The 14,076-nt window shown below is 35.4% G+C and overlaps 2 protein-coding genes across 2 annotated transcripts; one reads left to right on the top strand and one right to left on the bottom strand.

The window, feature by feature from the left end:
* Positions 1 to 805: 805 nt before the first annotated feature.
* On the bottom strand, positions 806 to 2,151 carry LOC127856443 (uncharacterized). Its single transcript, XM_052392651.1, has 3 exons — positions 1,984 to 2,151; positions 1,177 to 1,309; positions 806 to 1,047 (listed from the first exon to the last, which is right to left on the bottom strand). Exons 1-3 carry the CDS (start codon positions 2,015 to 2,017, stop codon positions 954 to 956), a joined length of 261 nt encoding a protein of 86 aa, XP_052248611.1. The 5' UTR covers positions 2,018 to 2,151; the 3' UTR covers positions 806 to 953.
* Positions 2,152 to 2,961: 810 nt separating this feature from the next.
* On the top strand, positions 2,962 to 6,680 carry LOC127856077 (agrin-like). Its single transcript, XM_052392069.1, has 5 exons — positions 2,962 to 3,078; positions 3,735 to 3,861; positions 4,347 to 4,464; positions 5,879 to 5,979; positions 6,499 to 6,680. Exons 1-5 carry the CDS (start codon positions 3,042 to 3,044, stop codon positions 6,569 to 6,571), a joined length of 456 nt encoding a protein of 151 aa, XP_052248029.1. The 5' UTR covers positions 2,962 to 3,041; the 3' UTR covers positions 6,572 to 6,680.
* Positions 6,681 to 14,076: the final 7,396 nt, after the last annotated feature.

The following is a 14,076-nucleotide window of genomic DNA, read 5'->3' as shown; positions in this document are numbered from 1 at the left end:
AGAATTATGTGCCCTTTTTATACTTAGAAAATTGAAAAATTGGTTATGTTTTGTGTTAAGGTCCACTTTTTCCCTCAAGTATCAAAGCCATTGCTTTCATACTTGCAACACTTACTAACTATCGTAAGGGGACTGTGCAGGCAAAGTTATGTAACTCTGACTGGCATTTTGACGGAATTTTATGCCCTTTTTATACTTAAAAAATTGACAATTTGGTTAAGTTTTGTGTTAAGGTCCACTTTTTTCCTAAAGTATCAAAGCCATTGCGTTCATACTTGCAACACTTACTAACTATCGTAAGGGGACTGTGCAGGCAAAGTTATGTAACTCTGACTGGCATTTTGACAGAATTATGTGCCCTTTTTACACTATACACCCCTCTCCACTCCACCCCTCCATCCTTTGTGATTGAAATTGAGATAGGTCCCTACACCTTTAAAAAGAAAAATAGACGAGCGGTCTGCACCCGCAAGGCGGTGCTCTTGTTTATTTTTACCACCCACGTAGTAATTTGTTTGGGCGTTTTTTTTCAGTTTATACAGAGCCCCATTTGACGAAAGAAACGGCATTTTTAACGTTTAACCCCTGATTTAAGACTTTAAACTTAATTTTATTCACGAATATTTACAAAAGGATATGTTTCAGTATAAATAATAACTTGAAGTGGATAAATAAAAATACCACCACTTAACTGATAACTTATTGTAAGATACACTTGCTTGAATAAAACTGGGCATGAGACTCTTTTAAACTATGTTCTGAAAGATTTCGCAATGTTGGCGAGCTACACAAATAAGAAAATAAATTCTTTTGATAACGGATGTGTATTTAAAACTTAGGATTTTCATCAACAATCAAATTGTATATTGTTGAATGTCGTTGTTAGACTAACATTAATACAACAGATGTATCGTGTGTTTCAATCATTTCATTTGTCAGAAAGGTCTCTCAATTTAAGGCGTGTCCGTGGCGGGGTCACATGGTCCCTCGTGCACGGCGTGAAGGCTGTGTCCGTGATGGGTGCAGATGCCCTTTGCAAACTCACAGCTGAAATGTATATTACAAGTTTGGTTTAACAATTAAAAAACACAGCTTAAAGGTTAATAATAATTCAAAGCTACTCTGTTAATACAAACACGGCCCCTTTATGATTATTTTTTAGCATAGTTACAGTACCTGTTTTGGTAGGTCACATGTGTTTGTCCATCAAACGCACAGACGGGCTCGGGACTGTACGTGGAGCAGTCAGTGGCGAGCACGCTGACACAGTGTGGGCTGCCGATCTCGGGCTTCGCAGAAAGGGCGATGCCTAAACAGGCGTAAATATTGACTCTCAATTGTTGCCGATGTCGTGAAAAGTCAGCAATATGCCTTAACAGTTGTCCTTAACAGTAAACAATTGTTTGTCCACGTCGGGTTTATCAGCAAGGGCCAAGAGAAATTCTCATCGCCATAATAATTATCTTCAGAATACTCATAATTCTTCGTAAATAAACTATTTAAAATCTGAACGAGAAAACTAGATATAAATGAATCATATATGTCTCTTTGATATTCAATATTGTCAATTGTCAAATCGTCTAAAAGCTACTAATCGCATTTATGAACATGTGTCAAACAAAATGTGTATGCTTGTATTATAGCAATGAGTGACCATCTTGAAGAACATTAAATATAAATGAGCCGCTCTGTGAAAATGGGGTTTAATGCATGTGCGCAAAATATTGTCCCATATTAGCATGTTCAATCTGCACAGGCTTATCAGGGACGACACTTTCCGCCTTAATTTGATTTATGCTAAGAAGAGACTTTCTTTAAGCGAAAAGTATCATAAAGCGGAAAGTGTCATCCCTGATTTGCCTGTGCGGACTGCACGGGCTCATCTGGGACCACACTTTACGTACATGCATTAAAACCAATTTTCACAGAGCACGACTTAATTGCATGTGCAAACTAAAGAAATAAAATAAAGTAAAAACCTACCCAAAATAACGCAGAGACATACGATACGCAACATATTGAGGAGCAGTGATTTCTGACACTAGCGATTTTGTAGTCCTATTTATTAAGACCAGTAAATCGTGATCTCACCAAGTCACGAAGTAGCGATTTCAACCACCAACGTGTTCCATATAGGTTATTTGACTGATAAGATGACTGCCTGGTGTCTCTGTGTTAAAGTCCAACGCGGAGATAGATAGGACAACGACATCATAACAAATAACTATCTACTCCTACTTTTTCTCCGTTATTTCTGTAATTTAATACAGTTTGTCGTTGCAATTAGTGATACCAATGAGTGTCAATGGCATTTAACGGCTACAAATGCAAATAAAAAATGTTTGGTCGTTTGATACATGCATTTTATCATTTGAGAAATTAACGAGTTCCCTTTGCTCGACAGCGCATTATATAAGGACCCGTGAGGAGGTTTTTAGTCTTATATATAGTCTTATATATTGTTTGGAATAAGAATTCTCATAGCTGTAACGGCCAGCTACTCTGTATTTTGAAACTAACTGAAATCATAGTTGATGATGTTTTACGCTCTATCCTGGTAAAAAATGGATTTTCTTAAGTGGACCACCGACTGAGATCAAGGAGCGGTCCCGGCTCGTGTTGTGGGTATTTGATATACCAACAACTGCATACGCAGGAAAATATTATGTATTTGCATATGGCTCTGTTATGTACAAAAAAGTGTATTGCGATAGTTGATCCGGGTTAGATTGGTGTTATAAATTAAACAAAAATAGTAAATATGTTTGTGTCTATATGTAAAAGACTTCCTATTACAATTTAATCAAATACTCTTTGGAAACATATTGGTTAAACTAAGTTTGGCCAATATGTATGAGGTCACAATATGATAATATGTCTTGATATTGCCAAGAGATAAAAGGTGACCTTTGTACTACTTAATGGCTTTTGTACGTAAGAACGGTGTTATCTGTGATGTCCGACGTTTCATTATTCCAATATTAAGCAGTGAAATAGGCGTGTTTGTTGATCATCAGTTGAGAACTATTAACCTTGCAATCATGCGTGTTAATTGGATGATTCTTTTATGCGCAACAGGTGAATGATGTGCTAATTGCAATTATTTATGCTGAAAAAATAATGCAACCGTATTATATGCCTGATTCATAAACTGTTCTGTAGAGTTTCGTATTAAACAAATGAAATGATCAAAAGTGATTTGAATTATGCTAGTATGATATGAAAGTCTGATCTGCAAAGAGAGAGATTTACTGACCACTGTAATTTTTCAACATGAATATACATACGTGAGAACTTTGTTCATTTATTATGAAGATTTTGATTATAGCACAGATTATAATTATCCTGATTGCTTATAGACAATGTTTATGCAATCAGAAGTTTTCATTACATCAAGATAGGTGGTATGACTACATTACTCTCTCTTTTAGCAATTTTTAAATACTTGTTGAAATATCTTTAACTGTTTTTATTAGGTTCATCGTTAAACATATTTTAGAATAACATTTTGTATTCAACATATACTCATTGACTGGAGTATTGTTCATTATTTGTTTATGATATACGTTTATCATATATGTGTCGTAAAAACTTATGTTTCTAGCTGGAAGGTTATCCTTCTTTCCTCGGAAATCTTGTATCAAAAGGACATCTGGTATTCGGTGCTAGTAACCAGTTTCCGGTACTTAGGGGTAAAAGTAAAGAAAGTAACACTAATGTTCGCGTCATTGCAGTTGCGAATGCGCAGAATTTCAACGGCGGCGACTCCACTTGGTACTGCGGTATCCTGGCCAATGAAAACTGCAGCATTCACATCGCCGAGCCCAGATGTGGAACGGACCTCATCACATACACAAACATGTACACTGTGAAATATAAATATTTATATAAACTTTTTTATTTTACTTTTGAACGGCCACTTATGGGGAGTGTAAATTGATAACGATTACATAACATTGTGTAACAATATGGAACAAGAAAGTAAAGACTTATTTCGTTTCGTTTGGTTTTACATTTCTGTGCAATATAACTACAAAATAGTAAACAGGTTTGTTATACGTTAACGAATACGCTTCTTCAAATTAAGATAAGTAAAATAACGTACCGATAAATTATATGGACGAAAACTGTACATCGTAACACAACATCAAAGCTAAGTATCACATTTATCGCTATACATTTGAGTCGCGGGGTTAAGAAGAGTCTTCCGTTCAAGGATTATACAAGACAAGCGGAAAGAGTCGTCTCTAATTAGCTTGTTCGAACTGCACAGGCTAATCTAGGACTACACTTTACGCAAATGAATAAAAAAACCTTTTCAAATAGCGAGGCTAATTTATATTCAGGTGTGCACTAGGACAGGCTCACTGCAAGGATGCCACTGTAAATCAGTTGCACATGGGTCCATGCGGAGATGGCGGTACCACGACCAGAAGCCCTGAACAGATTGTGCACGGAAGCGAGGTACGTGTATATAACTTCATTACAGCTGGTTCAATGTGGTAATGTGGTTCAACTAAGCAAAAAACAATTACATATATTTAAGTCAACTAAGTCGCGAATTACACGGCAGTGAGATACTTTAAACGCCTGGGAGATACGAAATGAAAATACCGGTGCTTCACGAAATCGAGGTTCGAAATGCACATAGTTCACGGTAGTGAGGTACGAATTACAAAAAGTTAACTAGAGCGAGGTGCGACTTTGACGTATGTCACGGTAGCGAGGTACGGACCGACGGAGTTCACGTTTGCGAGAAATTAAGTTCAAGGTAACGACGTTAGTTTAGTTTAAAGTAGAACTGTGCGAAGAGCACGGTGTTCATAATAGCAACGTACGAATTGCAAGCATGTTCGAATAACACATAGTTCATGGTAGCATGGTGCAAATTTGAAACAAATCATGCTACCGAGGTGTGCATAGCACGTAGTTTGCGGTAGCGAGGTGCACATACAACTTAGTTTGCGGTAGCGAGGTGCGCATAGCACGTAGTTCTCGGTAGCACGATGCGAATAGTACGTAGTCCACGGTAGCACGGTGCGAAAAGCACGCAGTTTACGGAAGCAAGGTTCACATTTCAAACCATTCGTGGTAGCAAGGTGCGCATAGCATGGTGTTCGCTGTAGCGTGATTCGCACATTACGTAGTACCCTGAAGCGAGGTGTGCATAGTACGTAGGTGCGCAAAACGTAATTAATGGTAGCGAGGTGTGCATACTACGTAGTTCATGGAAGTGAAGTGCTCATATCAAGTAATTAAAGGTATCTAGAGCGCATATCACGTAGTTAAAGGTAGCGAGGAGCGCATAGCACGAAGTTAATAGTAGAGAGGTGCGCATATTTCGTAGTTGACGTAAACGAGGTGCGCATAGCACGTAATTAAAGGTAACGAGAGCGCATGGCACGTAGTAAATGGTAGCGAGAAGCAAATTCAAAATAATTAACGTTTGCAATGTGCGCATAACACGTAGTTAATGGTAGCAACATGCACATAACACGTAGTTCACGGTAGCGAGGTGCGCATAGCATGTAGTGAACGGTTGCGAGGAACAATTTCCAAATAATTCATGGCTGCGAGTTGCAAATTCACTGATATTTCTATATAAACCATCGACATTCAGTTCGACATTTACCTGCTTTCATGTCAGCGAATGGACGCGCGTTATTAAACGATGCATAAGAAAACAAACATATTATTTATCGAGCAAAGCATATAGATTGTTCTTCTAATGGAATTTATTGATAATTAATAAAGAGGATGTCTATGTGCAAGGCTATTTCTCTTGCCCTGATATGGGTGTAATTGTTTGTTTATTTAGTGATCTTATCTAGGAAAGCTAATCTAGGAAATCTAAATTTAACATCGTTGCTTTTCGCAGCTTGTACTGGATTTCCAATGCGCTGTGTTGGGTCACAGAGGATGTGAGCCAGCCATAAACGAGAAGATATGTGGTACGGACGGGATCACATACCAGAACTTGTGAGTGAATATTCACAAGTGAATGTCGATCGTATAATGATGGTTAGCACTCTTTGTGCATGACGCTAGCTTTAATCACATACCAGCACTTGTGAGTGAATATTAATATGTGTACGTCGATCGTACAACTGTGGTTAGCACTCTTTGTGCATGACGTGAACCTTTACCACATACCAGAACTTGTGAGTGAATCTGTTCATCTGACTAGAACTTGTACGTAAATATGTTCGTCTATACAGCCATCATTCGATGGTGTCGTAAGCACACACAACTTATGCATGAAAATGCATGATGTGCTAGTTGTAGCAGAGAGTGTAGATTTAATTGTATACTCAGCACATACTAACACAAAAACCCAAGAAGCAGGTTTCTAAAGATCATAAATAAATAAATGCACGACTGTTCCCGTTTGCCTCTGTTCAGCTGCATACATTGTTAAATGTACATACTGTGAACATCAATTTGTATAACATGAATAAGAAACCCAACTAAATGTTTGATGTCCACTTCTCTCGACAGCTGCGAGTACGAGAAGGCAAGGTGCATGCACAGGGAACTTCACGTGGCGAAATTGGGAGATTGCAGCGCCTAAACCGGATTGTCATTACTATCTCTGTAGTGGCTAAGAATTCAAATTCAGAAAAACAGTCAATTGATTGATGAATAAAAACCTTGTATTTTTAGATCATCAAAACCACAAAGCCCTTTTTGTTATATTGTTCAAAGCACAGTGGATAGTCATCCGATTAATACGATTTCAAATATTAATACTTTGTCATTTCGCAAGAACACAGCGATAACCCTAACAAAAGTTACTGTGCAAACTCTATTGATACATTTGAGTGCATATTAATATCATAAGTTAGCAGTCCAAAGTGCCGTTAAAATGCCCTGAACGACTCAATTGTCCTCGCCTTAATAATTTGACAGTTTATTTCAATTGCACGATAACTTCGTGTATTAACTACATAACATTATTTAACCAAGTTTTCTTATGCAAACAAAAGCACTTTATTTTCCGCATTTCAGTTAATTTTATTCTTCATTTCCGCCACATTCAATATGCAAAATAAGGAAAATATCGATTTCTTATTACCTATGACACACGCACCTACAACCCCGAACATCTTTGTTTTATCAGAAAAACAAGTTACATACGGACCAAATAGTCGAGATTTGAATCAATTTCCTTTTGTCCACAACATGTATGTGATGCTACACACCAAATACCAAACTTCTGGGCCTCATGGTTTAGGGATGGTTAAAATCATGTTTCTATTTAATTCTATATAAACAATTTAATTGCAATACATATGTTGTATTCGGTCTTTTCGTAACCTAGAGCCGAAGTAGGTTGTCTCGCCTGCGGGTATGCATTGCTTAAATACGGTTTAAGAACTTTTAAATTTAACTCGGAAATATATTTCTGTCGTTTTTGCTACAATGGACCCGTCTTCGTGCTTTAATTGTAAACACACAACATTTGAAGACATCATGAATTTAAGAAAAAATCAAATAATCATTTATTTACCAAATAAACAACAGAAAATGTAAAGTAAAACAAGATGTGACCCTTCACCACTCAAAATGTGCAGCTCCTTGAGATACACACGCATTTCAAATATAAAATTGCTAGCTTCAATATTGCATAAAAGACATAACATGAGCAATTTTGACCCATATATTTGACCTTGAAGGATGACCTTGACCTTTCACCACTCAAAATGTGCAGCTCCATGAGATACACATGCATGCCAAATATCAAGTTGCTATCTTCAATATTGCAAAAGTATTAATAAAATAAGCGATTTGGACCACATATATTTGACCTCTGACCTTGAAGGATGACCTTGACCTTTCACCACTCAAAATGTGCAGCTCCATGAGATACACATGCATTCCAAATATCAAATTGCTATCTTCAATATTGCAAAAGTATTCATAAAATAAGCGATTTGGGCCACATATATTTGACCTCTGACCTTGAATATTGACCTTGACCTTTCACCACTCAAAATGTGCAGCTCCATGAGATACACATGCATGCCACATATGAAGTTGCTATCTTCAATATTGCAAAAGTATTCATAAAATGAGCGATTTTGGCCACATATATTTGACCTCTGACCTTGAAGGATGACCTTGACCTTTCACCACTCAAAATGTGCAGCTTCATGAGATACACATGCATGCCAAATATGAAGTTGCTATCTTCAATATAGCAAAAGTTATTGCAAAATGTTAAAGTTGGCGCAAACAAACCAACAGACGGGGGAAAAACAATATGTCCCCCACTACTATAGTGGGGGACATAAAAACATGAACTGGTTATTCGAGCCTGAGACGTTCACAGGCGTGAGTTTGGTAGCCAAACGATCATACATGTCAAATTATCATATATTGCAACTCTAAGCATAGTTGGTATAGCGATTTTACAATATATTTTGTAATAAAAGACTATATAAATAGTGCGATCTTTGACGAGTGGTTATTTTCAACTTCAGGGACAAACTCTGCCGAGGATATTTTTGTAATGTCACCTGTCAATTATTTTACAAATTTCATGCCCATTGTTAACTTCTATATTAGCCCTTGTGACCTACATATGCAGCGAATTTATACGATTTGAACAACTTTTTAAAAGGATCATTCTTGTGAAATCTAATTACAATCTGCCAAGTGATTTGTGAGAAGTAATTTTAGGCACTTTGCTGACGACTAACGGTGGAAGACACACGACGAAGGCCATCGGATAAACACCCAAAACAAGAATTCACCGTGAGCACTTATTGCTCATATGAGGTTATGTCATAAAGTGCAACAAAGTTCAAACAGATATACACATTGTTTATTATTCAAATAGTACATTCATTATAATACACAAGTCATATAAAATTTATGTTTTAGCGTCATGTGTCACAGTTATGTACCGTTAGTATTGACATGTCGTTACTACAATACGAAAAGCTCTGATTCGAACAGATACTTTGGTTTTCAGTATTGATTACCACATTGTTGACAAAAACGTTATTGTACATCCTATCAATTAAGTCTAAACTCGTTCATACTAGACTTACATGAGTAACAATACAAATTCCAAAAAAAAAAATATTAAAATTCAAATCAATAAATCCGCTAGAAACTAAATCCTTTTAATATGCCTTATCATCTAATTTATCAAAGACCTTGAGATCAAGGTCTCTATATTCAATTTTCGTCTTTATCAGACTTACAGCACTGGTTCATTTTATTTAAAAAAAACAACGTAAAGCATGTTTTTTACAAAACAAGAGATGTGTTTGTCATGCGCCGCTTTTTGTTACCTTACACATTGAAGGATAACCTTGACCTTGACCTTTCACCACTCAAAATGTGCAGCTCCTTGAGATACACATGCATGCCAAATATGACGTTGCTATGTTACATATTTCAAAAATTATTGCAAAACTTAACTGTAGGGTTAAGTTTTGGTGTGCTTTTTTACATTTGACCTTGAGGGATGACCTTGACCTTTCACCACTCAAAATGTGCAGCTCCATGAGAAACACATGCATGCCAAATATGAAGTTGCTATTTTCTATATTTCAAAAGTTATTGCAAAACTTTACTGTAAGATTAAAGTTTTGGGACAGAATGACAGACGGAAAGAAAGAAAGACAGGCCAAAAACAATGTACCCCCGATCTATCGATCCAGGGGCATAAAAACGTATACAGTTATTAGGAAGCAAACACGATTAGTAGGTCTACATAAGAATTGTTATAAGCAGTCTCAGGACAGTGCGCTCGACTAAAGCATGCTTTTTGTAGGAGGCATGGGCATCATGAAGTGACTTAATAATGGCCACAAGACATGTGTGCAGTCTCCAAAGAATTGCTTAAGTAGCTGCAAATGTACTTGGTGTGCACATGCAAACAAAAACTGATGACGACCTCGACCAGTAAAATAACTTATTCAGTAACCGATATAATTAAATATTTTTTAAGATGACAGGCATAAATGAAATATGATATTACTGTAACTGAGCATTAGTTTTATACTCTGAAAAACAAACAAAATTAGTGTTAAATCATAACAGTCTTTCAAACAGTATATAGAAAAAAGTCTAATGGCATAAAAAAACAAGATTATTGCCAAGAAATAAAAGTCCCCTACCGATGAAAGTCCACCATTTTCAGCAATATTTCTAGTCTATTTGTTGCCATAGCAACCAGAATTATTGACATAGGATCAAAATGAAATGACGTGCATAATGTTAATATTGCCATCTATCCATGTTTTAAGTTTCATGAAAAAATATGAAGAACTTTTAAAATTATCGCAGGATCCACCATTTTCAGCATTATTTCTAGTCTATTTGTTTCCATAGCAACCAAAATTCTTGACGTAAGAACAAAATGAAATGACGTGCAAATCTCCATATTGCCATCTGTCCATTTTTCAAGTTTTATGAAAAAAAATATGAAGAACTTTTATAGTTATCGCAGGATCCAGAAAAGTGCGACACACTGACAGACTGACACACAGAGAGCAAACCATAAGTCCCCTCCGGTTGCACCGGTAGGGGACTAACAAGAGCTGTCAGAAGACAGCGCGCTCGACTATTCGAGTGCTTGACAGTATAATGTAAGCCATCATGGGGAAATTGTTCATATTCAATAAGGTCAAGGTAATATAGTCATATTCTAAGCGGAAGAGGACCATAATTGAAACATATTGATCGCTTATGTTTAAAAGAAGTTGTACTTTAGAGACGATTCTGAGTTCAGGTATATTTTCCACAATATGTTGAACAATTGTAAAGACATACAACAAACTAATAAGATTTTATTTCAGGTTTGATAGCAAAAGCTTGGGTGGGATTGTTGGACGGTCCTTCAAAAATAAAATAAATAAATATTTGTGTGTTTTTTACCATGTTTACAAAAAAAACGTTCTTTTTGTGTTGGGGGTGGGTTTGGGGTGGAGATGGGGATATAATGTGGGGGATGTTCTTTCAAAAATATAATAAAAAAAGGAAAACAAAAATAAAAAATTGGGAGGGGGGGTGGGGGATTCTGGGGTGGGGCGTGGGGGATGATTTGGGTGGAGTCCATTGTGGTATGTCAGGTTAGTGTTGTTTTGTCAAAGTATGAATCAAATCTGACCATAAAGAAGTTATGGCAATTTAAGCAAAATGTATTAACTTTACCTTGAGAGTCAAGGTTATTCAAAGGTCAAAATCAACTTGCCAGGTAAAGTACCCTCATGATAGTAAGAAATTATTTGAAGTTTGAAAGCAATAGCCTTGATACTTTAGAAGTAAAGTGGATCTAAAAACAAAGTTTAACAAAATATTCAAAGTTACAAAGACAAAAAGGGCCATGATTCCGTTAAAATGCCAACCTGAGTTATGCAACTTTACCTGTACAGTCCCCTTACGATAGTTAGCGAGTTTTCCAAGTCTGAAAGCAATAGCTATGATACTTTAGGAGTAAATGGACCAAAACACAAATTAAATTATCTAAGTATAAAAGGGGCCATAATGCTGTCAAAATGCCAGTCAGAGTTACATAACTTTGCATGCACAGTCCCCTTTTGATAGTAAGTGTTGCAAGTATGAAAGCAATAGCTTTGCTACTTTAGGAATAAAGTGAACCTAAACACAAAACTTACCAAATTTTCTAAGTATTAAAAGGGAACATAATTCTTACAAAATGCTTGATACAGTTGTCTTCTCTTGTTTATAGATTGGGTCATGTTGGTAAAGAAGTATGGAAAATATAAAAGCAATATGACATCGTACATAGATATGCATATTCTAAGGGAAAAGGGGCCACTATTCTTACAAAATTCTTGTTACAGTTGTCTGCTCTTGTTTATAGATATGGGTCATCTTGGTTAAGAAGTATGCAAAATATGAAAGCAATATGTCAAGGGACATAGAAAGAATATGAGGTGGTACGCAAACTTTAACATAGATTTATCAATAATACGCATATTCTAAGTGAAAAAAAGAACCATACTTCTTACAAAATGCTTAATACAGATGTCTGCTCGTGTTTATAGGTTGGGGTCATGTTGGTAAAGAAGTATACAAAATATAAAAGCAATATGTCAAGGGACAATATTTGAGGTGGTACGCAAACTTTAACATTCCAACGCTCACGTTCACGCAGACGCCGGGGTGAGTAGGATAGCTCCACTATATATATATCATATATAAATGTCGAGCTAATCATGTAAATGTTGCTGAGTACTACACAAATACTCGACAAAGTCCGATACACCGCCTCGCTCAAGAAAACCACTTCTCAATATTCGATAAATATGCTTCAGCAAAACACGGTATTTAAACAGCTTGTCTTAACAATTTAACACTCATCTGATGAGCAACAAATCTGTCAACATGTTTTTAATATAAAAAAGTGAAACATATGTTATTTGAATATTGCAACAAAAACATATATATTACGTGAAATAACAAAATAATGTTACAAAATCAGAGATGAAAACAAAAACTTATGCTATACAGCTAAACTTCAAGAGTTATCTATATAATACAAGTCAATGACATTCAAGGAATACAGTTTAGTTAAATTAAACTGCCTTTAATATACAGATGTAATAGCCTTTGATGCTACTGCATATTGTTAAGCTTCTTAATTTGTCTTTTTTAATATTCTACAAAAGCATCTGCATGTTAAGTACCCTGTATATAATATACTCAAAAAGGTGAAAATATTACTTTTGTTAATATACATCAGTTACAAGCAATAGTTGAGCTTTAGAGGATATAATATACCACAACAGTACATGAAAATATTTGCTTAATACCAACACACCTTTAGAGTTTACTTAAGTAATGCAAAGTGAAGTGAAGGCTTCACTTTTTAAACTACAGAACATTTTACATCATGAAATCCGGTAAACACTTTAAATATAAACAATTGCATGTTATTTTGTGCTGTAAAAACTTATAAAAAACGTAATAAATCTTGAAAAAAATCCAGTTCGAATAGATATAACATATATTATCAACTGTACTAACTGATGAACAAAGCACGAAGAAACATTAATAGGTGCATATAACTATATTTTATGACACATAGGCCCTGCATTTAATTTCATTTAAGTAACGGTACATTATAAATATTAATAAAAGTTTTAAAGTACAACAATCATCAAATTTTAATTCTAAGTTTGCGTGACAATAGCATTGAACGATTCCAAATCATTGTCAAAGGATTCAAAATTATTTTTGAAATAAATATTTTTCTCAACTGATCATAATCCTACTTTGTGTAATGATCGGCTCCTGTTATGCTTAGAATGCATTTATTCATTTTGCTTTTGTAGACGTAAAGCTTAATAAACAAAATAACAACATTTATAGCTCTCTCAGGTGTTGTTGAATATACAAGTAGAAAAATATTGTTATTGTAACATCTCTTCACTAATTGCTTTTGACATCTGGCATACTCAGAATAAATGTTCTAAATTTTCCAAACTCTGTTTGCAAAATGAACATGACTCATCAGAAATTTTCAATTAAATCAAAACTGAAGTCAGCTGGTATTTTACTACAGATAAATTGTTTTCTAATGTAAAATCGAGCACTTTCCGGAGTAAGATTATAAATGGGCTATTGATGCCAAGCTAACATAATTGGGGTTAAAGAATATATGTTAATCAAAAACTAGCATAATACACTCTTATATAAAAAATTATTACAATAACAGGCATATGATGTCAGAAAACCATGAACAATATTTATAGACAAACCGCTGTCTACGTGAAAAAGAAAGCAATCACAGAATGCTGGATGATGGTTCAGAATAGATTGTTATTGTATGCTTTGTAATAAAATATCAGTGAATTAAATGTTTACTTCCGTTTTGGTTTAATACACAAATTCAACGGACCTTCATTACCGCCTTTCTTAAATACTGTGAAATTACGCGATGATGTTGACTCCATAATTCGATATTTCCAGAAATACAATCTTCTAAACGACTAAGAACACATTAAAATACACTACTCTAATCAGTGGTTACGTTGAATATCACCGATTGAAACGGAAACGATTTACAATTACAAACATTATTTTCTTTTGCAA

The sequence above is a fragment of the Dreissena polymorpha genome, chromosome 13, assembly GCF_020536995.1.
Source record: "Dreissena polymorpha isolate Duluth1 chromosome 13, UMN_Dpol_1.0, whole genome shotgun sequence".
Classification (NCBI taxonomy): domain Eukaryota; kingdom Metazoa; phylum Mollusca; class Bivalvia; order Myida; family Dreissenidae; genus Dreissena; species Dreissena polymorpha.
The sequence above is the reverse complement of the archived record's forward strand: the minus strand, read 5'-3'. Positions and strand labels throughout refer to the sequence as shown.

Coding starts and splice junctions, on each gene's coding strand:
- LOC127856443 (XM_052392651.1), bottom strand. CDS start 2,017: ATGTTGCGTATCGTATGTCTCTGCGTTATTTTGG. Junction 1,310..1,983: donor ATGTCTCTGCGTTATTTTGG/GTAGGTTTTTAC, acceptor ACGCCTGTTTAG/GCATCGCCCTTTCTGCGAAG. Junction 1,048..1,176: donor CATGTGACCTACCAAAACAG/GTACTGTAACTA, acceptor TATACATTTCAG/CTGTGAGTTTGCAAAGGGCA.
- LOC127856077 (XM_052392069.1), top strand. CDS start 3,042: ATGCGTGTTAATTGGATGATTCTTTTATGCGCAACAG. Junction 3,862..4,346: donor CTCATCACATACACAAACAT/GTACACTGTGAA, acceptor ATTTATATTCAG/GTGTGCACTAGGACAGGCTC. Junction 4,465..5,878: donor AGATTGTGCACGGAAGCGAG/GTACGTGTATAT, acceptor TGCTTTTCGCAG/CTTGTACTGGATTTCCAATG.